This window comes from Zalophus californianus, chromosome 4 (assembly GCF_009762305.2).
Source record: "Zalophus californianus isolate mZalCal1 chromosome 4, mZalCal1.pri.v2, whole genome shotgun sequence".
Lineage (NCBI taxonomy): Eukaryota > Metazoa > Chordata > Mammalia > Carnivora > Otariidae > Zalophus > Zalophus californianus.
The window spans coordinates 40705075-40722415 of NC_045598.1; the positions used below are offsets into that span (position 1 = coordinate 40705075).

General features: G+C 37.5%; 1 protein-coding gene and 1 pseudogene across 1 annotated transcript; both read left to right on the top strand.

The window, feature by feature from the left end:
- The first annotated feature begins 3604 nt into the window (after positions 1-3604).
- LOC113916674 lies at positions 3605-4410 on the top strand (annotated as a pseudogene).
- Positions 4411-15299: 10889 nt separating this feature from the next.
- Positions 15300-16212, top strand: LOC113916664 (ATP synthase subunit gamma, mitochondrial-like). Its single transcript, XM_027583390.2, has one exon. The coding sequence runs from the start codon at positions 15440-15442 to the stop codon at positions 16193-16195; it is 756 nt and encodes a 251-aa protein (XP_027439191.1). The 5' UTR covers positions 15300-15439; the 3' UTR covers positions 16196-16212.
- Positions 16213-17341: the final 1129 nt, after the last annotated feature.

Consider the following 17341-nt stretch of genomic DNA (forward strand, 5'->3'; position numbering starts at 1 on the left):
TGATGCATAAATAAATCCACTACACACTGCTGAATTCAACGCTGATAGCAACTAACTAGAATATACTGTGTGTCCTGGGAAGACCCAGTTTAAGGTTCTTAATTCTCACCACCAGAGGAGGGGGCCGGGGGCAAAGCGAAGCAACCCAGGACAGGACACCCCACTGGGTTTGGTGGGCTGTGGAAGCGGGTTACTTCAAAAGAAGCAGAGGACAGAACAGCAACCACAGAAATTGACTCGAAGGGGCCCACTGGAAGCATACTGGAAGGCTTGGTCCTCTTCACTGAGATTACATCAACCCGGGAGCTGGTACCAACTTGCACAACCATCCCGAATAAGGCTACAACTTCCGAAGGCCCCCTCCCAGGAGTTTCCCGCCCTCTAGCCCTGACTCTCGCCTATGAGGCTCCTGCTTCCGGCGGCGAGGCTCCACTTCCGGGGAAGGCACCGCCCAGTCCCGGAGAGCCTAGCCGGCACCTCACCTCCAGGCTGTCCCAAGTGCCGTGGCCGCAGTAAGCCGTAGTTGACCTTGGTTATGCAGCTCCTCACTTGCTCCAACCGGATCTTGTTTCTTTCTTCATTCTTGCCGCCCCAGCAAGCTTCGAAACTTCTGAAAAAGTGCCCTCGCTCTTCTCGCTCCTGTGGAGATTGGCTTCAGTGGAGTCACCTACTGCAGGTCTGAGAAGTGGCACCCACTTTCGCCCTCATATTCTCTCGTTCCCTTTTTGGCACCCACTGGGCTTTGGAATTTTGTAGTTGATGACCGTTTTCGGACCTAGAGTCCCTGGAAGACTCTGGGCTTTAGTTAACTCCTCTGGCTTGCTATGAGGAGCCTCTTAAAAGGATGATGAAAGTGCTAAATCTAAAAATGTTGCCCTATTCTGGCCCTTCCAGAATAGTCTTTGGAATAGTAAGACAATCCTGTTTACCCTTCCTTACATCTGAACACTTTCCGCAAAGAAACCAACTTCCTACCACGTGCAAATTAAGGTAAAATCCAAGAGCCTCTCCTTCGTATATGAGCTTACTTTTTGCAGGGACTTTAATGGTAACAAAATGTAAGCACTTTCAGTGTACACAGTAGTATCTATGGCTAACTTATTCCAGAATTAAGATTTGCTGAACCTTATGAACAAATAAAGCATAGAACATGTTTTTCTAAATGTTCATTTAGCAATTCATTTTGTTCACTGTCAAGAATATATATTCTAAGTTAGTATTCTACTCTTGAACCTCTATATTCCCACTCTTCTCTGAGTTTATGCCGCATATAAATTTAATTGTGAGCCTTCCTAAAGTGCTTAGTGAATAGGAAAATGAAAATTCAAAACACATTAGAAGTTGGTATAAATATAATAGAATGTGGGTTATGTAAAGTCAGATGGACCTAAGCTCACTATTTATTAGCTATGTATGACTTTAAGCAACTTCTTTACCTTAAATTGGGTTTCCCCACAGCTAAGACTCTGAGGCAAGGATAGGGATACAAAGAAATTTGGGAAGCATAGTGAGGAAGTGAGACAAGGAAGGAAGGAAAGCCAATAAAGTGTGTTAATGAGCAGGTTACCACTGAGGGCAATTGTTACTCAATTCTACTGGTGATCCTTTAAGAGGCTATATAGAATAAACTTAGAATTGTTTCACTGAGGGACAAGAAAACTGGGATCTTTATCTACCAATTCCCCTCCCTCAGTGGTTAAGGGTTATTCTTGGGAGTCTTAACTCGCTGGTACTTCCCTCAAGTAGCCTGCTCCTGTTGGTAAAGAAAACCTTCAGGCAGAAAGATGGTTGAGATAGGAAACCATTGGTATAACACTAATGGTAATTGCCACATATGGGCAGGCCACTGATGATATCTGATACATTCATTAAGCCTTAGTTTGTTTCTCTGCAAACAAGATAATAATTAGAGATTATAACTAGAGTGATATTAAGTTCCTAGCCCATAAAAAATGAAAAAAATCTTTGTATATGTTAATATAATAATGTTATATAATAATAGTCAAGCACCTCTTTTTATTTTTTTTATTGTAGTTGACATACTGTTACATTAGTTTCAGGTGTACAATGCAGTGATTCTATAACTCTATACGTTATGCTGTGTTCACAAGTGTAGCTACCATTTGTCACTATACAATGCTATTACAATACCACTGAGTATATTCCCTATGCTGTACTTTTCATCCCGTGACTTATTCATTCCATAACTGGAAGCCTGTACCTCTCACTCCCCTTTACCCGTTTTGTTCATTTCATTCCCCCCTCCCTGCCAGCCATCAGTTTGTTCTCTTTTTAAAATTTTTAGCACACATTGACATTTAATTGTGGTGCCACTCTATTTGTGGAACACATTTCTGTTTCCTTTAGTGTACTTATATTCACACTTATTTGGATGCTTAGCTGTCATGTTACCTAGAAGAGTTCCTAAACTCTTTACATAACTCTTTGATTTTTAGATACCCTGTTCCTTCCCCTGGAATTATTTATGTCTCCCCACTAGACTGTAATGAGAACAAAGACTGTAATTTATACTTCAACAAAAATGTATGAAGCACTGTAACAAATGGGGGATCATAAATATTAAAAAGAAAGCCCCACTCTCAGGATTTTACAGTTAAGGCTGGGTATAAACCAAAAGTTAAACAACTAAAATATATTATGATACTCTGATAAAGGTAAACCCAAAGCTTTATAGAAGCAAATAGGAGGAGTTAACTCCAGAATTTAGTCTGGAAGGATACAAACCAGACTGTTAATAATAGTTATCTGTAGAGAAGAAAGTGTATGTGTGTATATGTGTGGTATTTGGAAGAGAGAAGTCAAGATAAAGGAATAGTTAACTTTTTACTCTGTTGTATTGTGTGAATCCTTTTAAAGAATGTGTACTTATCACTTGCTTGTGCAATTAAATAAAAAAAAGTTCATGCAATGAAGGGGTTGAAGGGATACCAGAGAGAGGAAATAATAGCAAAGGTACAGAGACTTTAGCCCAGGAGAATGCATTATATTCAGGGAGGTACGGTACACATTGTATGGCTGTCCTATAATGAGCCTAAAGGGAAATGTCAGGAAATCAAATTAGAGAGTTAGATTTGGGCCAACCCAATTGTGTAGGCTCTTAGAGTAGGTAAACAGAAAAGCACGAGAGCATTAGCCAGCAAAGGTGAAGGAGGAAGGCATGGAGGATACCAGAGATAAGAGGTAAAATCTACTAACTTGGCTCAGAGATATGGAAGGTAAATGAGCCCTGTCTCAACTGAGTTCTGCAAGAGAATTAAACCCTAGTGCCCTAAGGCTTCTATTATATGTAATGGATTAATTTCCTATGCATCTGGAATAGTATTAATTATGTACTGATCCTTGGAAAAATTGAGAAATAATTTTTTTGTGTGTTCAAATAAAGGTCCTAGATTGAGAAAGGCCTTGGTAATTGTGTGGAAGATTGTTTTTTATTATTTTCTAAAATATGTCCTATATGTGTAGAAGCAAATATGAGTTTAGTTTTCAGTGTATTGAATTTGAGGTATTTATGGGACATTTGGAAAGAGAGATGGGATAGCTAGATGAGTAAAAGATTTCTAGTTTGTCCTCTTGTCTGGCTGGAACCATGGAGGGTGCAGAAGAGAAGAAAAAGAAGGTTCCTGCTGTGCCAGAAACCCTTAAGAAGAAGTGAAGGAATTTCACAGAGTTGAAGATCAAGCATCTGAGGAAGAAGTTTGCTCAGAAGATGATTTGAAAGGCAAAAAGGAAGCTTATCTATGAAAAAGCTAAGCATTACCACAAGGAATATAGGTAGATGTACAGAACTGAGATTCGAATGGCAAGGATGGCAAGAAAAGCTGGCAACTCCTACGTACCTGCAGAACCCAAATTGGCATTTGTCATCAGGATCAGAGGTATCAATGGTGTGAGCCCAAAGGTTCGGAAGGTGTTGTAGCTTCTTTACCTTCGCCAGATCTTCAATGGCACCTTTGTTAAGCTCAACAAGGCTTCAGTTAACATGCTAAGGATTGTGGAACCTTATATAGCATGGGGGTACCCAAACCTGAAGTCGGTGAATGAATTGATCTACAAGCGTGGTTATGGCAAAATCAACAAGAAGCGAATTGCCCTGACAGATAACACGTTGATTGCCCGATCTCTTGGTAAATATGGCATCATCTGCATGGAGGATCTGATTCACGAGATCTATACTGTTGGAAAACGTTTCAAAGAAGCAAACAACTTTTTATGGCCCTTCAAATTATCTTCTCCATGAGGGGGAATGAAGAAAAAGACCACCCATTTTGTAGGAGGTGGAGATGCTGGTAACAGGGAAGACCAGATCAATAGGCTTATTAGAAGGATGAACTAAGGTATCTGCCATGATTATTTTTGTAATCTGGTCAGTTAATAAATGACTACTCTCAAATGGAAATGTTTTGTTGTCTTGGTGACTTTTTGCTAGCCTGACTCTGCTGTCCCTTAACTATTAAAGCAAATCTTGGTGTGTGATAAAAGTCATCAACCTTTGCGTGCAAAACTAGGGTCTAGTTTGTATCTTGGTGGAAAACATTCCTTGGGTTTGTTGAAGACTCTTCTGTACAAAGAATATATCTTAATTTTTCACTTTTGAATTGTGCCACTGAGTTAGCCAAGATAGGTCTGTTCTAAGAAAACCTATTTCATAGGCCTTTGTGCATGATTTACAAATAAAAAACTGTTGCTGAAAAAAAAAAGATTTCTAGTTTTAGTAGAGATCCAGACTGGAAATAAAGTTTAATAGTCATCAGCATATAGATGTTGTAATTAAAGTCATAGTTTCAGATGGATCACCCAACTACCGTGAAGGAAAAAAATCGGAATATTAAAATAGAGTCTGAGAGAACTATGCTAGTTGGGAGATGGGCATTAAAAGATGAGCCTGATAAAACTAAATCAAGAAATGGAAAGCTGAAGAAACTTAAGGCATAGAAGGCGAGGAAGAAAAGAATTACAAGAATGAGGGAGGGATTGACAAACTGTCATTAATATAGGAAAGTATCCATTGGTCATGGTAATCTGGAGATCAATGTGGACCTTACTGAGAGAAGCTTTGGAAGAATGTATGGACAGAAGTAACATTGGAGTGAGTTGAGAGTGAATAGGAGGTGAGAAAGCAGAGATAGCGAGAGTGAACAACTGTTCCAAGAGGCTTGGCCATGAGGAATAATAAAGGGTTTGTCTTGAAGAAGGAAGAAGCTTTTGAATGTTTATATGTGAAGGGAAAAGGTCAATAGGAATAGAAGAGGAAGAAACAGTACAGAAGAAAGAAAGAAGTGATGATTAATGGTTTCTGAGCTGAGGTGGAACATTAAGCCATAGACAGAAGGGAGATGCTTCAACCAAGACTGGAAAGAAATACTAATGCAGATTAAATTACAAGTGACTTAGAGGAAATTAAAGGAGTCTTGACTTAATGGCTCCAAATTTCTCTATGAAATAGGAAATTAAGTCATCTGCTGAGCTAGTGGGAGAAAGAGATTAAATGAAAGTTTGAATAAAAAGATGAAATTTTGGAATAGTTACTGAAGGGAATGCGAAGAAGAGAAAGGAACTAAGATTTATTGAAGATCTAATATTTGTAGCCTGTATGGTGAAAGTTTTATATACATTATTGCATTTAATTCTAACAATTGTCATTCTATATATATCAAAAAAAGAATAAACATCTTGCTCATTTCTCACAGCTAGTAAGTGACAGAGCTAGAATTTGAACCCAGTTTTTCTGGCTTTGGATCCTATGACTGATAGACCTCTAGGGTTTAACAAAACCCAAGGCAGTATAATTAAATTTGTGGACTATGAGATTTTGTGATGGATGGGGAAAAAAGAAGAGCTAGAAGTAAAGCCAGAGAGTAATAATAAATTAGGGGGGGGGAAATGGGAGGGTCAAGGGTTTAGGAATATCAAGGAGGTAAAATTAAAATTATGGTAGGATAAGGTAGTAAAAGCTGGAATAATGATCAGAGAAAAGCATATTATGGTCAAAGAGTAGAACATAGGAGTTAAAATTTCAGAGGTGAGGCAGATTGGGACTGAGGTGAGGTGAAGGTGAGAGAGGGCATGGAGAGTAGGGGGAGTGATTATAGCTAGCATTTATTAAGTTTTTAGAGTACCAGATACTATACTAAGCACTTTATATGCATTATCTTATTTAAGCCTCAATCCTTAATAAGGTAGATACTATCACTATTTGCATTTGCTAGATGAAGTGGTTTTGACTGTTACTTTCCTAAATTAAACTAATGGGATCAGATTTTCATCAGGCAGCTTTTATGGTTAATTTTATGGTTAATTTTCTTACTACATTTTATGTTTTTTTTTTATGGTTAATTTTCTTACTGCATCCTTCCCCTTCTCCCCCACCATTCTCTCCATTCCCCCACCCACCCTCTGAGAGAATCATCGATTTATTCTCTATAGTTAAGAGAACTCTTATTCTTATAGATTCTTAAGAGAATCTCTATATTCTCTTTTTTTTCTTTGTGCATTTGTTTTGTTTCTCAAATTCCACATATGAGTAAGGTCATATGGTATTTGTCTTCCTCTGATTGACTTATTTTACTTAGCATTATACACTCTAGCTCTCTCCATGTTGTTGCAGATGGCAAGATTTCATTCTTTTTTATGGGTGAATCATATTCCACCTCTTCTTTATCCATTCATTGATCAGTGGACACTTGGGCTGCTTCCATAGTTTGGCTACTATAAATAATGCTGCAATAAACATAGGGGGATGTATTCCCATGAATTAGTGTTTTTGTATGTTGGGAGTAAATACTCAGTAGTGTGACTACTGCATTTCAGGGTAGTTCTATTTTTAACTTTTTGAGGAACTTCCATAGTTTTCCACAGTGGCTGCACTAGTTTGTATTCCCACCAACAGTGCAAGAGGGGTCCTTTCTCTCCACATCCTCGCCAACACTTGTTGTTTCTTGTAGTTCTTATTTCAGCCATTTTGACAGGTGTAAGGTGATATCTTATTGTGGTTTTGATTTGCATTTCTCTGATGATGAGTGGTGTTGAACATATTTTCATGTGTCTGTTTGCCATCTGTATGTCTTCTTTGGACAAATGTTTGTTCATGTCTTCTGCCCATTATTTATTTATTTATTTATTTGAGAGAGAGAGTGCATGAGTAGGGGGTAGGGGCAAAGGGAGAGGGAGAAGAAGACTCACCGCTGAGCAGGGAGTCCAATGCAGGGCTCAATCCCAGGACCCCAAGATCATGACGTGAGCCAAAGTCAGATGCTTAAGGGACTGAGCCATCCAGGTGCCCCTGCCCATTTTTTAATTGGACTATTTGTTTTTTGGGTGATGAGTTGTATAAGTTCTTTATATATTTTGGATACTAACCCTTTATCAGATGTCATTTGCAAATATCTTCTCCCAATCTGTAGGTTGCCTTTTAGTTTTGTTGATTGTTTCCTTTGCTATGCAGAAACTTTTTATTTTATTTTTTAATTTAAATTCTAGTTAGTTGACATACAGTTTAATATTGGATTCAGGAGTAGAGTTCAGTGGTTCATCATTTGAATATAACACCCAGCACTGATCATAACAAGTGCCCTCCTTAATACCCATCACCCATCTATCCCATTCCCCACTGCCCTCCCTCCAACAACCCTCAGTTCGCTCTTTATACATAAGAGTCTCCCATGATTTGTTTCCCCCCCTCTCTTTTCTTTCCCTCTCCTGAATGTTCATCCATTTTGTTTCTTAAATTCCACACATGAGGGAAGTCATATGGTATTTTTCTCTCTGTGTGCTTTTTATTTTGATGTAGTCCCAATAGCTTATTTTTGCTTTTATTTTTCTTGCCTCAGGAGACATACCTAGAAAAATGTTGCTACAGCCAATGTCAGAGAAATTACTGGCTGTGCTTTCTTCCAGAATTTTTATGGTTACAGGTCTCACGTTTAGGTCTTTAATCCATTTTGAATTTATTTTTGTGTATGGTGAAGGAAACTGGTCCAGCTTCATTCTTTTGCACATGGCTGTCCAGTTTTCCCAACATCATTTGTTGAAGAAATTGTCTTTTCCTCATTGTATATTCATTCATCCTTTGTTGAGGATTAATTGGCCAAATAATTGTAGGTTTACTTCTGGGTTTTCCATTCTATTCCATTGATCTATGTCTTTTTTTTTTTTTTTTTTTTTGGCTTAAAACATTAGGCATTTATTTTTCTCAAGTAACAAGCCTTGAAGACATTATAAGTTTTTACTTTCAGCATCAAGTGGTCACATATCTAAGTGATGAATAAGGATTTATCACAGTCATTGCATAACATATTTCTCCCATAGGTCTGTTATTCAGATGCTTTCTCCCATTTTTTATATTCAGTTTTTCTCTGCAGTTGGCATTTGCTTTTATGCCTTAAAGAATGACAGTTCACTAAAAATTATTGCATATGGACATACTAGGAGTTTTACCCAGGATGAGTGCTCTCATGATGCCGCTGAAGGGATGAGAGCTTACTGAAAGCGTGTCCACAGACATTGCATTGTTAGGGCTTTTTGCCAATATGGACTCTCTTTGCACAGTAAGATTACACCTTCCACTGAAGGTTTTCCCACATTGATCACACTCATAGGGTTTCTCTCCAGTGTGAGTTCTTATGTGTATTGTAAGGGACACATGCCTCCTAAAAACTTTTTCATGCTCACTATACTTGAAGGATTTCTTTTCCCTGGTGTGCTTTTTCATATGTCCTCTATGAGGTAAGAGACCACCAAAGGCTTTCCCACATTCCTTACATTCATATTGTTTCATTCTCATGTGAATTTTCTTGTATAAAGTGAGGAAAGATTTCACTCTGAAGGCTTTCCCACACTGATTACATGCAAAAGGTTTCTCTCCAGTGTGAATTCACACATGTTCTTTAAGGCATGAGTGATCCCTGAAGGCTTTCCCATATTCATTGCATGTACATGGTTTCTCTCCAACATGCATTTTCTTGTGCACATCTTTCCTAGAGTCAGTGCAGTCATAGGATTTCTCTTTTGTATGTTGTCTCTTGTGTACATCTAAGAAAGGACTAATGAAGGTATTTTTATCATTTTTACAGTCATCGAATTTTTCCCCAGAAAGAATGCTCTCATGTGGGTTAAGGTGTGAACAATCTCTGAGGGCTTTCCCAAGATGAAAGCGTTGATGGGGTTTCTTTCCAGGATAAATTCTCTGATTCTGAGTAATGCTAGATTTCATGCTTAAGGCAATTTTATTCTGCTCAATGGATCTGCCTCCATGAGTTTACTCCTTCTTGCCACTGAGTGCTTCCTTCTCCAAAATATCTTGTTTATGTTGTGATTGTTTGGTTTTAAGGAGAACCATCCCATTTGAACAGTTATCTTGGTGATTTTTTGTCTCTGTTTTAGTTTCATCTTCTTGTCCCATCTGGGTGATCAGAGTGGGTTTGCTGAGCTGCTTTTCCAGAGATGCCAAGTTTCTGTAGTTCTCCAACATCACATCTCTGTACAGTTTTCTCTGAAAATTGTGAATTCAACAATGCCCATTCCTCCTGGGTGAAGTCCATGGCCACATCCTCAAAGGTTATTGAGTTCTGTAATGCAGAGTGGATGTTTTCCACCTCTGTGATCCTCTCATGGGCACCAGCAGGGTCTAATATAGCAGACAGATGTGTGGCCGCCATTTTGCAAGTCTGTGAGTAAATATGCCCATGATGCTCTTTTTGCTTCTATGGTCCACTGTAGGCAGGGCTCAAAACACACAGAAATCCATAGATCAGTGAAGTAAGGGTTTGAGCCAGGCTGCTGTTCACATACTCCTCAGCTACAGCACGCTTTCAGTCTCTCTGTATCTATTTTTATGCCAGTACGGTACTGTCTTAATTACTACTGCTTTGTAATATAACTTGAAATCAGGAATTGTGACACCTCCAGTTTTTTCTCTTATTGCATTCTTTAGCAGATTTTTTCCAGTGGCATTTCTGACTAATTCATAGAATTTTATGAAATAATTTTAATTGTAATAATTAATGATTTAATATTGTATAACAAAGTGATTTCAAACATCTGCTTTATTATGTTGTAATTGTATTTTATTATGCTTTTCAGGTCAAATAAGAGGGAAACAATATCAGTGCTGAATAAAACTACATATATTAGGCAACTACCACCTTCAAATTCAGAGCAGGCCATACTTCAAAGAATTTAATTTATTAAAGTATTGGGGAGAAAAAGGATTTTATGGATGTTAGAAAAACAGAGTTTCAAGAAAAAATATGAAATAAAGGCAAGAATTGGCAACAGAAACTCTTACCTGGAAATATTTTAAGAATCATTTTATAAATTAAACAAAAAGAGTATCAGTGAAAACATAAAAATATCTATTTTAAAAAGAAAAACAATAGGGTGCCTAGGTGGCTCGGTCAGTGAGCATCTGCCTTTGGCTCAGGTCAGGATCCCAGGGTCCTGGGATTGAGTCCCACATCGGGCTCCTTGCTCAGCCGGGAGCTTGTTTCTCCTTCTCCCACTCCCCCTGCTTATGTTCCCTCTTTAGCTGTCTCTCTCTCTCTCTCTCTCAAATAAATAAAATCTTTTAAAAAAAAGATAAACAAGAATAAAGAAACTTAGTTCTACTTAAACAGCAAAAGCGATTTTGTTGGGAATTATAAGTTTGAAGAAACACAGAGGTATAGATTACATATTACAAAGGAATTTTAAATAACTTTAAGAAGGCAATTGAAAAGAATACTAATTCAACATACTTTAATTAATTTTAACAATGGGATCTGACACATGATTGGTATATGCATTGAGGAAAGCACATGGGAATAAAAAAGACTTAGTAAGCATCTCAGTATTAAATTTTTTAAAAAGATTTTATTTATTTGTAGTGTCAAAAACTAATGTATGGTGACTAATAACATAATAAAATAAAATTAAAAAATTTATTTATTTATTTAACAGAGACACAGCAAGAGAGGAAACACAAGCAGGGGGAATGGGAGAGGGAGAAGCAGGCCCCTCACCGAGCAGGGAGCCCTATGTGGGCTTGATCCCAGGACCCTGGGATCATGACCTGAGCTGAAGGCAGACGCCTAACGACTGAGCCACCCAGGCGCTCTGGCATTTCAGTATTAAATTTAACCAATGTTCTTCAGGATGATGAAAACAAGCATTTCAAACTAAAATGAAACAGAAATTATGTTTTTAGTACATTGCTAACATCTCTTAAAGTTAATTTATCTGAGTTTCAGAACATAGAAACCATATGATTTGTTTCAGTCATTGCATTTTAAAAAATGTTTTATGTGTTAAACCGAAAAATAAAGGAAAAACACCCACAGTATTTTATTTAAAGCATATCATGAAGGATTATGATTTTTAAGTAGTTTAAAAATGGTAGAAACACTTGGCAGGTGTTCTCAGAAATATCATATACCAAAATTTGCCCAAACTGGAAAGCAAAAGTCCTTCATTCTTCTTAACCTCTGTGAAACAAAAATCAACCAGAGTTCAAAACAGTCACCAAGTTACAGAAAATGTAGGTTTGATTGTAATAGAATAAGCATAAAAAGGTAACTCAAGAAAGTGTTGGAATATAGCAAATAACAGATTTGGAATAGTGTTTATTAAAAAAACAAAAGTAGAGTGCTCACTTTGGCAGCACATATACTAAAAAAACAAAAGTAGAGCAGCTTTAGAATTTATTCAAGAAAAGCTAAAATTCCTATTTTCGTTTAAATTGGCAATAACTGATCTTTCAGAACATCTTGAAAGACCTTCACTCAAGTCTACAAAATAATTTTTTTTAAAGATTTTATTTATTTTTGAGAGAGAGAGAGATCACAAGTAGAGCAGCAGGCAGAGGGAGAGGGTGAAGCAGGCTTCCTGCTGAGCAAGGAGCCCCGTGAGGGACTTGATCCCAGGACCCCGGGATCATGACCTGAGCTGAAGACAGATGCTTAACCAACTGAGCCACCCAAGTTCCCCAAAATAGTAAGTTTCTAAGGCCAAATGGAAGATGTCAGGAAAGAATCAAAAGTCATATATGATGAATTTAAATTGATAAGTGGCAAAAATGAATCACAAAAGGGCTATCTAAAGTAAAAAATATTCTGAAAAAGAAGCAAAATGTAAGTCTAAAATGTGATCTATAGTCATCATCACATTTGAGTTATTAAATCCTATTCAAATGATGCAAATATATCAAAAAGGGTAATCGCTACATTTATTGGAAGATTCATGACAGTCTCCTAACAAGTTGAAAGCTAGGAAAACTATAGTTTTCTCATAAATATCTTGGTGTTTTTTTTTTTTTAACTACAGAAATGAAGCATCAGAGGGAAACACAGGAACATTTTTCACAAATGTAGAATTTTCTTCTGATGGATTTAAAATCGAAAACCATAGAGTCTTATGCCAGATAAACAAGATGAGAAAACTAGCAGTTCATTTTACATGCTCTTTAATGAGATGGAATATTCATCATCAAAATTGAACTTTCTTAAGCCTTCAGGTACCTTAAGTAAAAGAAAGAAGTGCTCCACAGATGACGAAACGGTCATAATAACTGTTGGTAAATTTTTTTAAAAATTTTTTATTGTTATGTTAATCACCATATATTACATCATTTGTTTTGGTGTAGTGTTCCATGATTCATTGTTTGTTCATAACACCCAGTGCTCCATGCAGAATGTGCCCTCTTTAATACCCATCACCAGGCTAACCCATCCCCCTACCCTCCTCCCCTCTAGAAACCTCAGTTTGTTTTTCAGAGTCCATCATCTCTCCTGGTTCGTCTCCCCCTCTGACTTACTCCCCTTCATTCTTCCTCTCCTGCTATCTTCTTCTTTTTCTTTTTTCTTAAAATATGTTGCGTTATTTGTTTCAGAAGTACAGATCTGTGATTCAACAGTCTTACACAATTCACAGCGCTCATCGTAGCACATACTGTTGGTAAATTTTAGATCACAATGTTTTTCCTCTAATTGAGTATATGTTGTTAGTACTTTTATTGTATTAATACTCTAAGGTTTTAACAAGTAGTCTATAGGCTCTCTATTTGTCCAACAGTTTCACAGGCTATACTTTTGACAGTTAAGCAGTTGTACAATTTTTATTATTTAGGTTTATGCATTGCATTGAAATATATCCCAGGTTGTAGAGAAAAGTTTCCAAAGGCAATATTTCTCTGTGTGTAATATAAAAGAACTGTCATCAGGAATATGAACACCTGAGACCAACACCTGAGACCACCATACTTATCTTGAGTGAGAAATGAAGGATCAAAGCAGTTTTCCCCACTCCCCAAAACTTCTTTCAGTTTTAGGTATAATGGTACTGTACATCACAGGGACCTCTTTAAATAAGAGGTTAAGCAGAATGTAAGGTAATCTCATTGTGAGATTATGACAAGTCTTCTTTCTAGCAACAAATTATTTCTCTTTTGAAAAAAATATTTGAAATAATTTTGAAATGCTTATGACCCTTTCTCTTTCATTACACTTAAGCATAATACAGTTTCCCCCACAGATAAGCTGACAATGCCCCCCTTACCTCTTTAGTGTACATTTGATAACATGGAAGATTAAGGTAGGTCTGTTTAGTAGGCCAGATGAGTTCCAGGAGAGATTTTCTTTTTTCCCCGTCACCTACTCTTAAGTTATCTTACACTGATTAGAAAAGGGAATGAAAATGCTCCCCTCTCTTCTGAATGAACATACAAGGAAGCCCAAACAAGGTTCAATTAGTTCTGTGTTCCAGTTTTACAATGTTAAAGTCCAATCACACAGAATATACACGTGGGAGATGAAAAGTTGAGCATGGTACCCCTAAATCCAGCTTCCCTTGCACAAAGTATATGCCTGGAGCAGCATTGCTTCTCTTGGACACTCCTTCTACCTTTGAAAAATACCCCATGAAGACCTTTTTTTCCTGCATCCAAAGAAAGAGGATTACACAGGGCATGTGTACCAGAGGAAAGGAATCATATTCATATTCTTCTTACTAGCATAATTTTTAGATATTTTTATGCTAAAAGAGCATCTGTCTCTACTGACATTGAAATATATTTCAAAGCCTTCTTCTGTTAACTTTGCCTTTGCAGGTGCCATGCCCAATTGCTTCTTCCTGATTCTTGAAGGTTTTTTGTTTTTTTTTTTTCCCTTGAGTGCAGCAAATAGGGAGTGCAATAAAGGCATTCGGCACCTAGATCTAAAAGAGTTTACAATCTAGTAGAAGAGAAAATTTCCCAGCAACAGGAGTTCCTGAATTTCCTTAAAGAAAAGGGGTTTAAGAATTAGCATTCTTGGGGCGCCTGGGTGGCTCAATCAGTTAAGCGTCTGCCTTCAGCTCAGGTCATGATCTCAGGGTCCTGGGATCCAGCCCCACATTGGGCTTCCTGCTCAGGAGTCTGCTTCTCTTTCTCCCTCTGCCCCTCCTCCTCCCCCTGCTCATGCTTGCTCTTGGTCTCTCTCTATCTCAAATAAATAAATAAAATCTTTCTTTTTAAAGAAGAATTAGCATTCTCATTGGAATTGAGGCATTTTCATTGGAAGTGAAACTTAAAGTATGAAATGGACAGAGGTCATCTGAAATTAAGGATAGTGGTGGATGGGGTTGAAAACTTGAGCAAAATGGAGAAAGATCAGAATATCTTCAGTGGAGAATAAGGGACTAAAAAATCTGCATAATCCATTGGATTTAATTTACTTCATTAACAAGTAGGCAAAGTAGAAATCATCAGAGAAATGATTGTTTCTAAAACCCCTGACTACCCATATAAGCCATTCGATTATAGAACCTCAATCATTTTTATTTATTATTGAGAATAAAAGTTCTCATTCCTCATGGTAGTTATGTTCTATAAAGTTGCTGTGAACACTGAATTAACAAATACTGAACTGTTGCTCATTCGGAAAAATACAAGGTTATGTTCTGATTACATTTTTGTCAACCAGTCAATACATAGTTTTGTTTTATGTGTGTTTTTATTTAAAGACACCTTATAAGGGATAGTTAGTTGATTCATTAACGTTGAACTCAACCAACAGCAGCACTAAAACTCATAGCTGAATGAGAATTATCTACCACACACGTTTTTTCTGTAAGGCATGTCACAGCCTTCGTGCACTTAGGAACACTAGACAGTGTTTTACATTATGCTTCAGGGCCATTTTGAACAGTGAAATCACCAACAGAAAGTACAAAAATGCAAAAACCATAGCACTACATAGATCACAAAAGATAATTGTCGACAGTATGAGATCTACAGTAAGAAGGCAGAATGTTGAGCTGGGCCGATACCACCATGTTCTCTCGGGCGGGCGTCGCTGGGCTCTCGGCCTGCGCCGTGCAGCCACAATGGATCCAGGTTCGAAATATGACAACTTTAAAAGATATTACCAGGTGACTAAAGTCAATCAAAAACATCCAGAAAATCACCAAGTCTATGAAAATGGTAGCGGCAGCAAAATATGCCCGAGCTGAGAGGGAGCTGAAACCAGTTCGAGTATATGGGAGAGGATCTTTGGCTCTGTATGAAAAAGCTGATATTAAGGTGCCTGAAGACAAGAAGAAACACCTTCTTATTGGTGTGTCCTCAGATCGAGGGCTCTGTGGTACTATTCATTCCTCGGTTGCTAAACAGATGAAAAGTGAGGTGGCCACGCTCACGGCAGCTGGGAAAGAAGTCATGCTTGTTGGAATTGGTGATAAAATCAGGGATATACTTCATAGGACTCACTCTGACCAGTTTCTGGTGTCCTTTAAAGAAGTGGGAAGAAAACCTCCTACTTTTGGGGATGCGTCCGTCATTGCCCTTGAACTACTAAATTCCGGATATGAATTTGATGAAGGGTCTATCATCTTTAATCGGTTCAGGTCTGTCTTCTCCTACAAGACAGAAGAAAAGCCCATCTTTTCCCTTGAAACCGTTGCAAGTGCTGAGAGCATGAGTATCTATGATGATATTGATGCTGACGTGCTGCAGAATTACCAAGAATACAATTTGGCCAACATCATCTACTATTCTCTAAAGGAATCCACCACGAGTGAGCAAAGTGCCAGGATGACGGCCATGGACAACGCTAGCAAGAACGCTTCCGAGATGATTGACAAACTGACCTTGACGTTCAACCGCACCCGCCAGGCTGTCATCACGAAGGAGTTGATTGAAATCATTTCCGGTGCAGCAGCTCTGGATTAATGAAAACCAAGTTTCATCCTTAGACAAGAGATAAAGAAGGAAAATTCAGCCGGCTGATTTTATTTTTAGCTTACTGCTGACCTTGTCAGAAGAAATTGTTGGTCCATTGTTTAAACTACTAAAGACAGCAAGATGTTTGTAAATTATCTTACAATAAACAACTTACTGAAAGAAAAAAAAAGGCAGAATGTTGCTTTGTTTGACCTCAGTTAAAAACATGCACATAGACTAAAATTTTTCACCACTCTGCCCATTCACGTGCTTGTAAATAACTATAAAAGCACTGTGAGTATTGATTTTGGGGCTGCAAATAAATTTCATTGAGCAAACGAATTCACAAATATGGAATCCACAAATAATGAGGATCAACCATAATTCCTTTAGCAAGGTTTCAGATCCATCTCTCATTGCAGAATTTAAATTGCTTCTGAAAACAAAAATACCTCTCAGAGGCTCTATGTAGTCTTTAATTTCATTTTCATTGTGTTCAAATTTTTCCTTTCCATCTCTTCTTTTAAAATATAGTTTAAGTTTTTACTTTTAAAAACTGCTTTCTTGAGAAATAATTGAAATACATATTTATGACACTTTAGACAAAGTATGTATACATGTAGATCACTACAATCAAGATAATGAGCATATTCATTATCCCCAAAAGTTTTTGTATGCCCTTTTGTAATCCCTCCTTCCCATCCTTCACTGTCCCCCATCTCTTAGCAACCATTCATCTGCTTTCTGTCACTGTAGATTAGTTTGCATTTTCTAGAGATTTTATAAATGGAATCATATAGTATGTAGTCTCTCTCTCTTTTTGGCTTCTTTCACTCAGCAGAATTATTTTAAAATTTATCCCTGTTGTGTGTTTCAATAGATTATTTCTCTTTATTGCTCAGATGATTCCATTGTATGAATATACTACAATTTGTTTATTTATCTGTTGATGGACACTTGAGTTGTTTCCAGTTTGTAGTGGTTTTCTCTTACTGATTAACGAATTACTACAATCTTAGCTGCTTAGAACAACACCCATGTGTTAGTTTTTAGTTATGTAGAGCAGAAGTCTAGGTACAGTGTGGCCAGATTTCTCTACTTATGGTATTATAAGGCTGAAATTAAGATGTCAGTTGGGCTGCATTCCTTTTTGGT

Coding starts and splice junctions, on each gene's coding strand:
- LOC113916664 (XM_027583390.2), top strand. CDS start 15,440: ATGAAAATGGTAGCGGCAGCAAAATATGCCCGAGCTGAGAGGGAGCTG.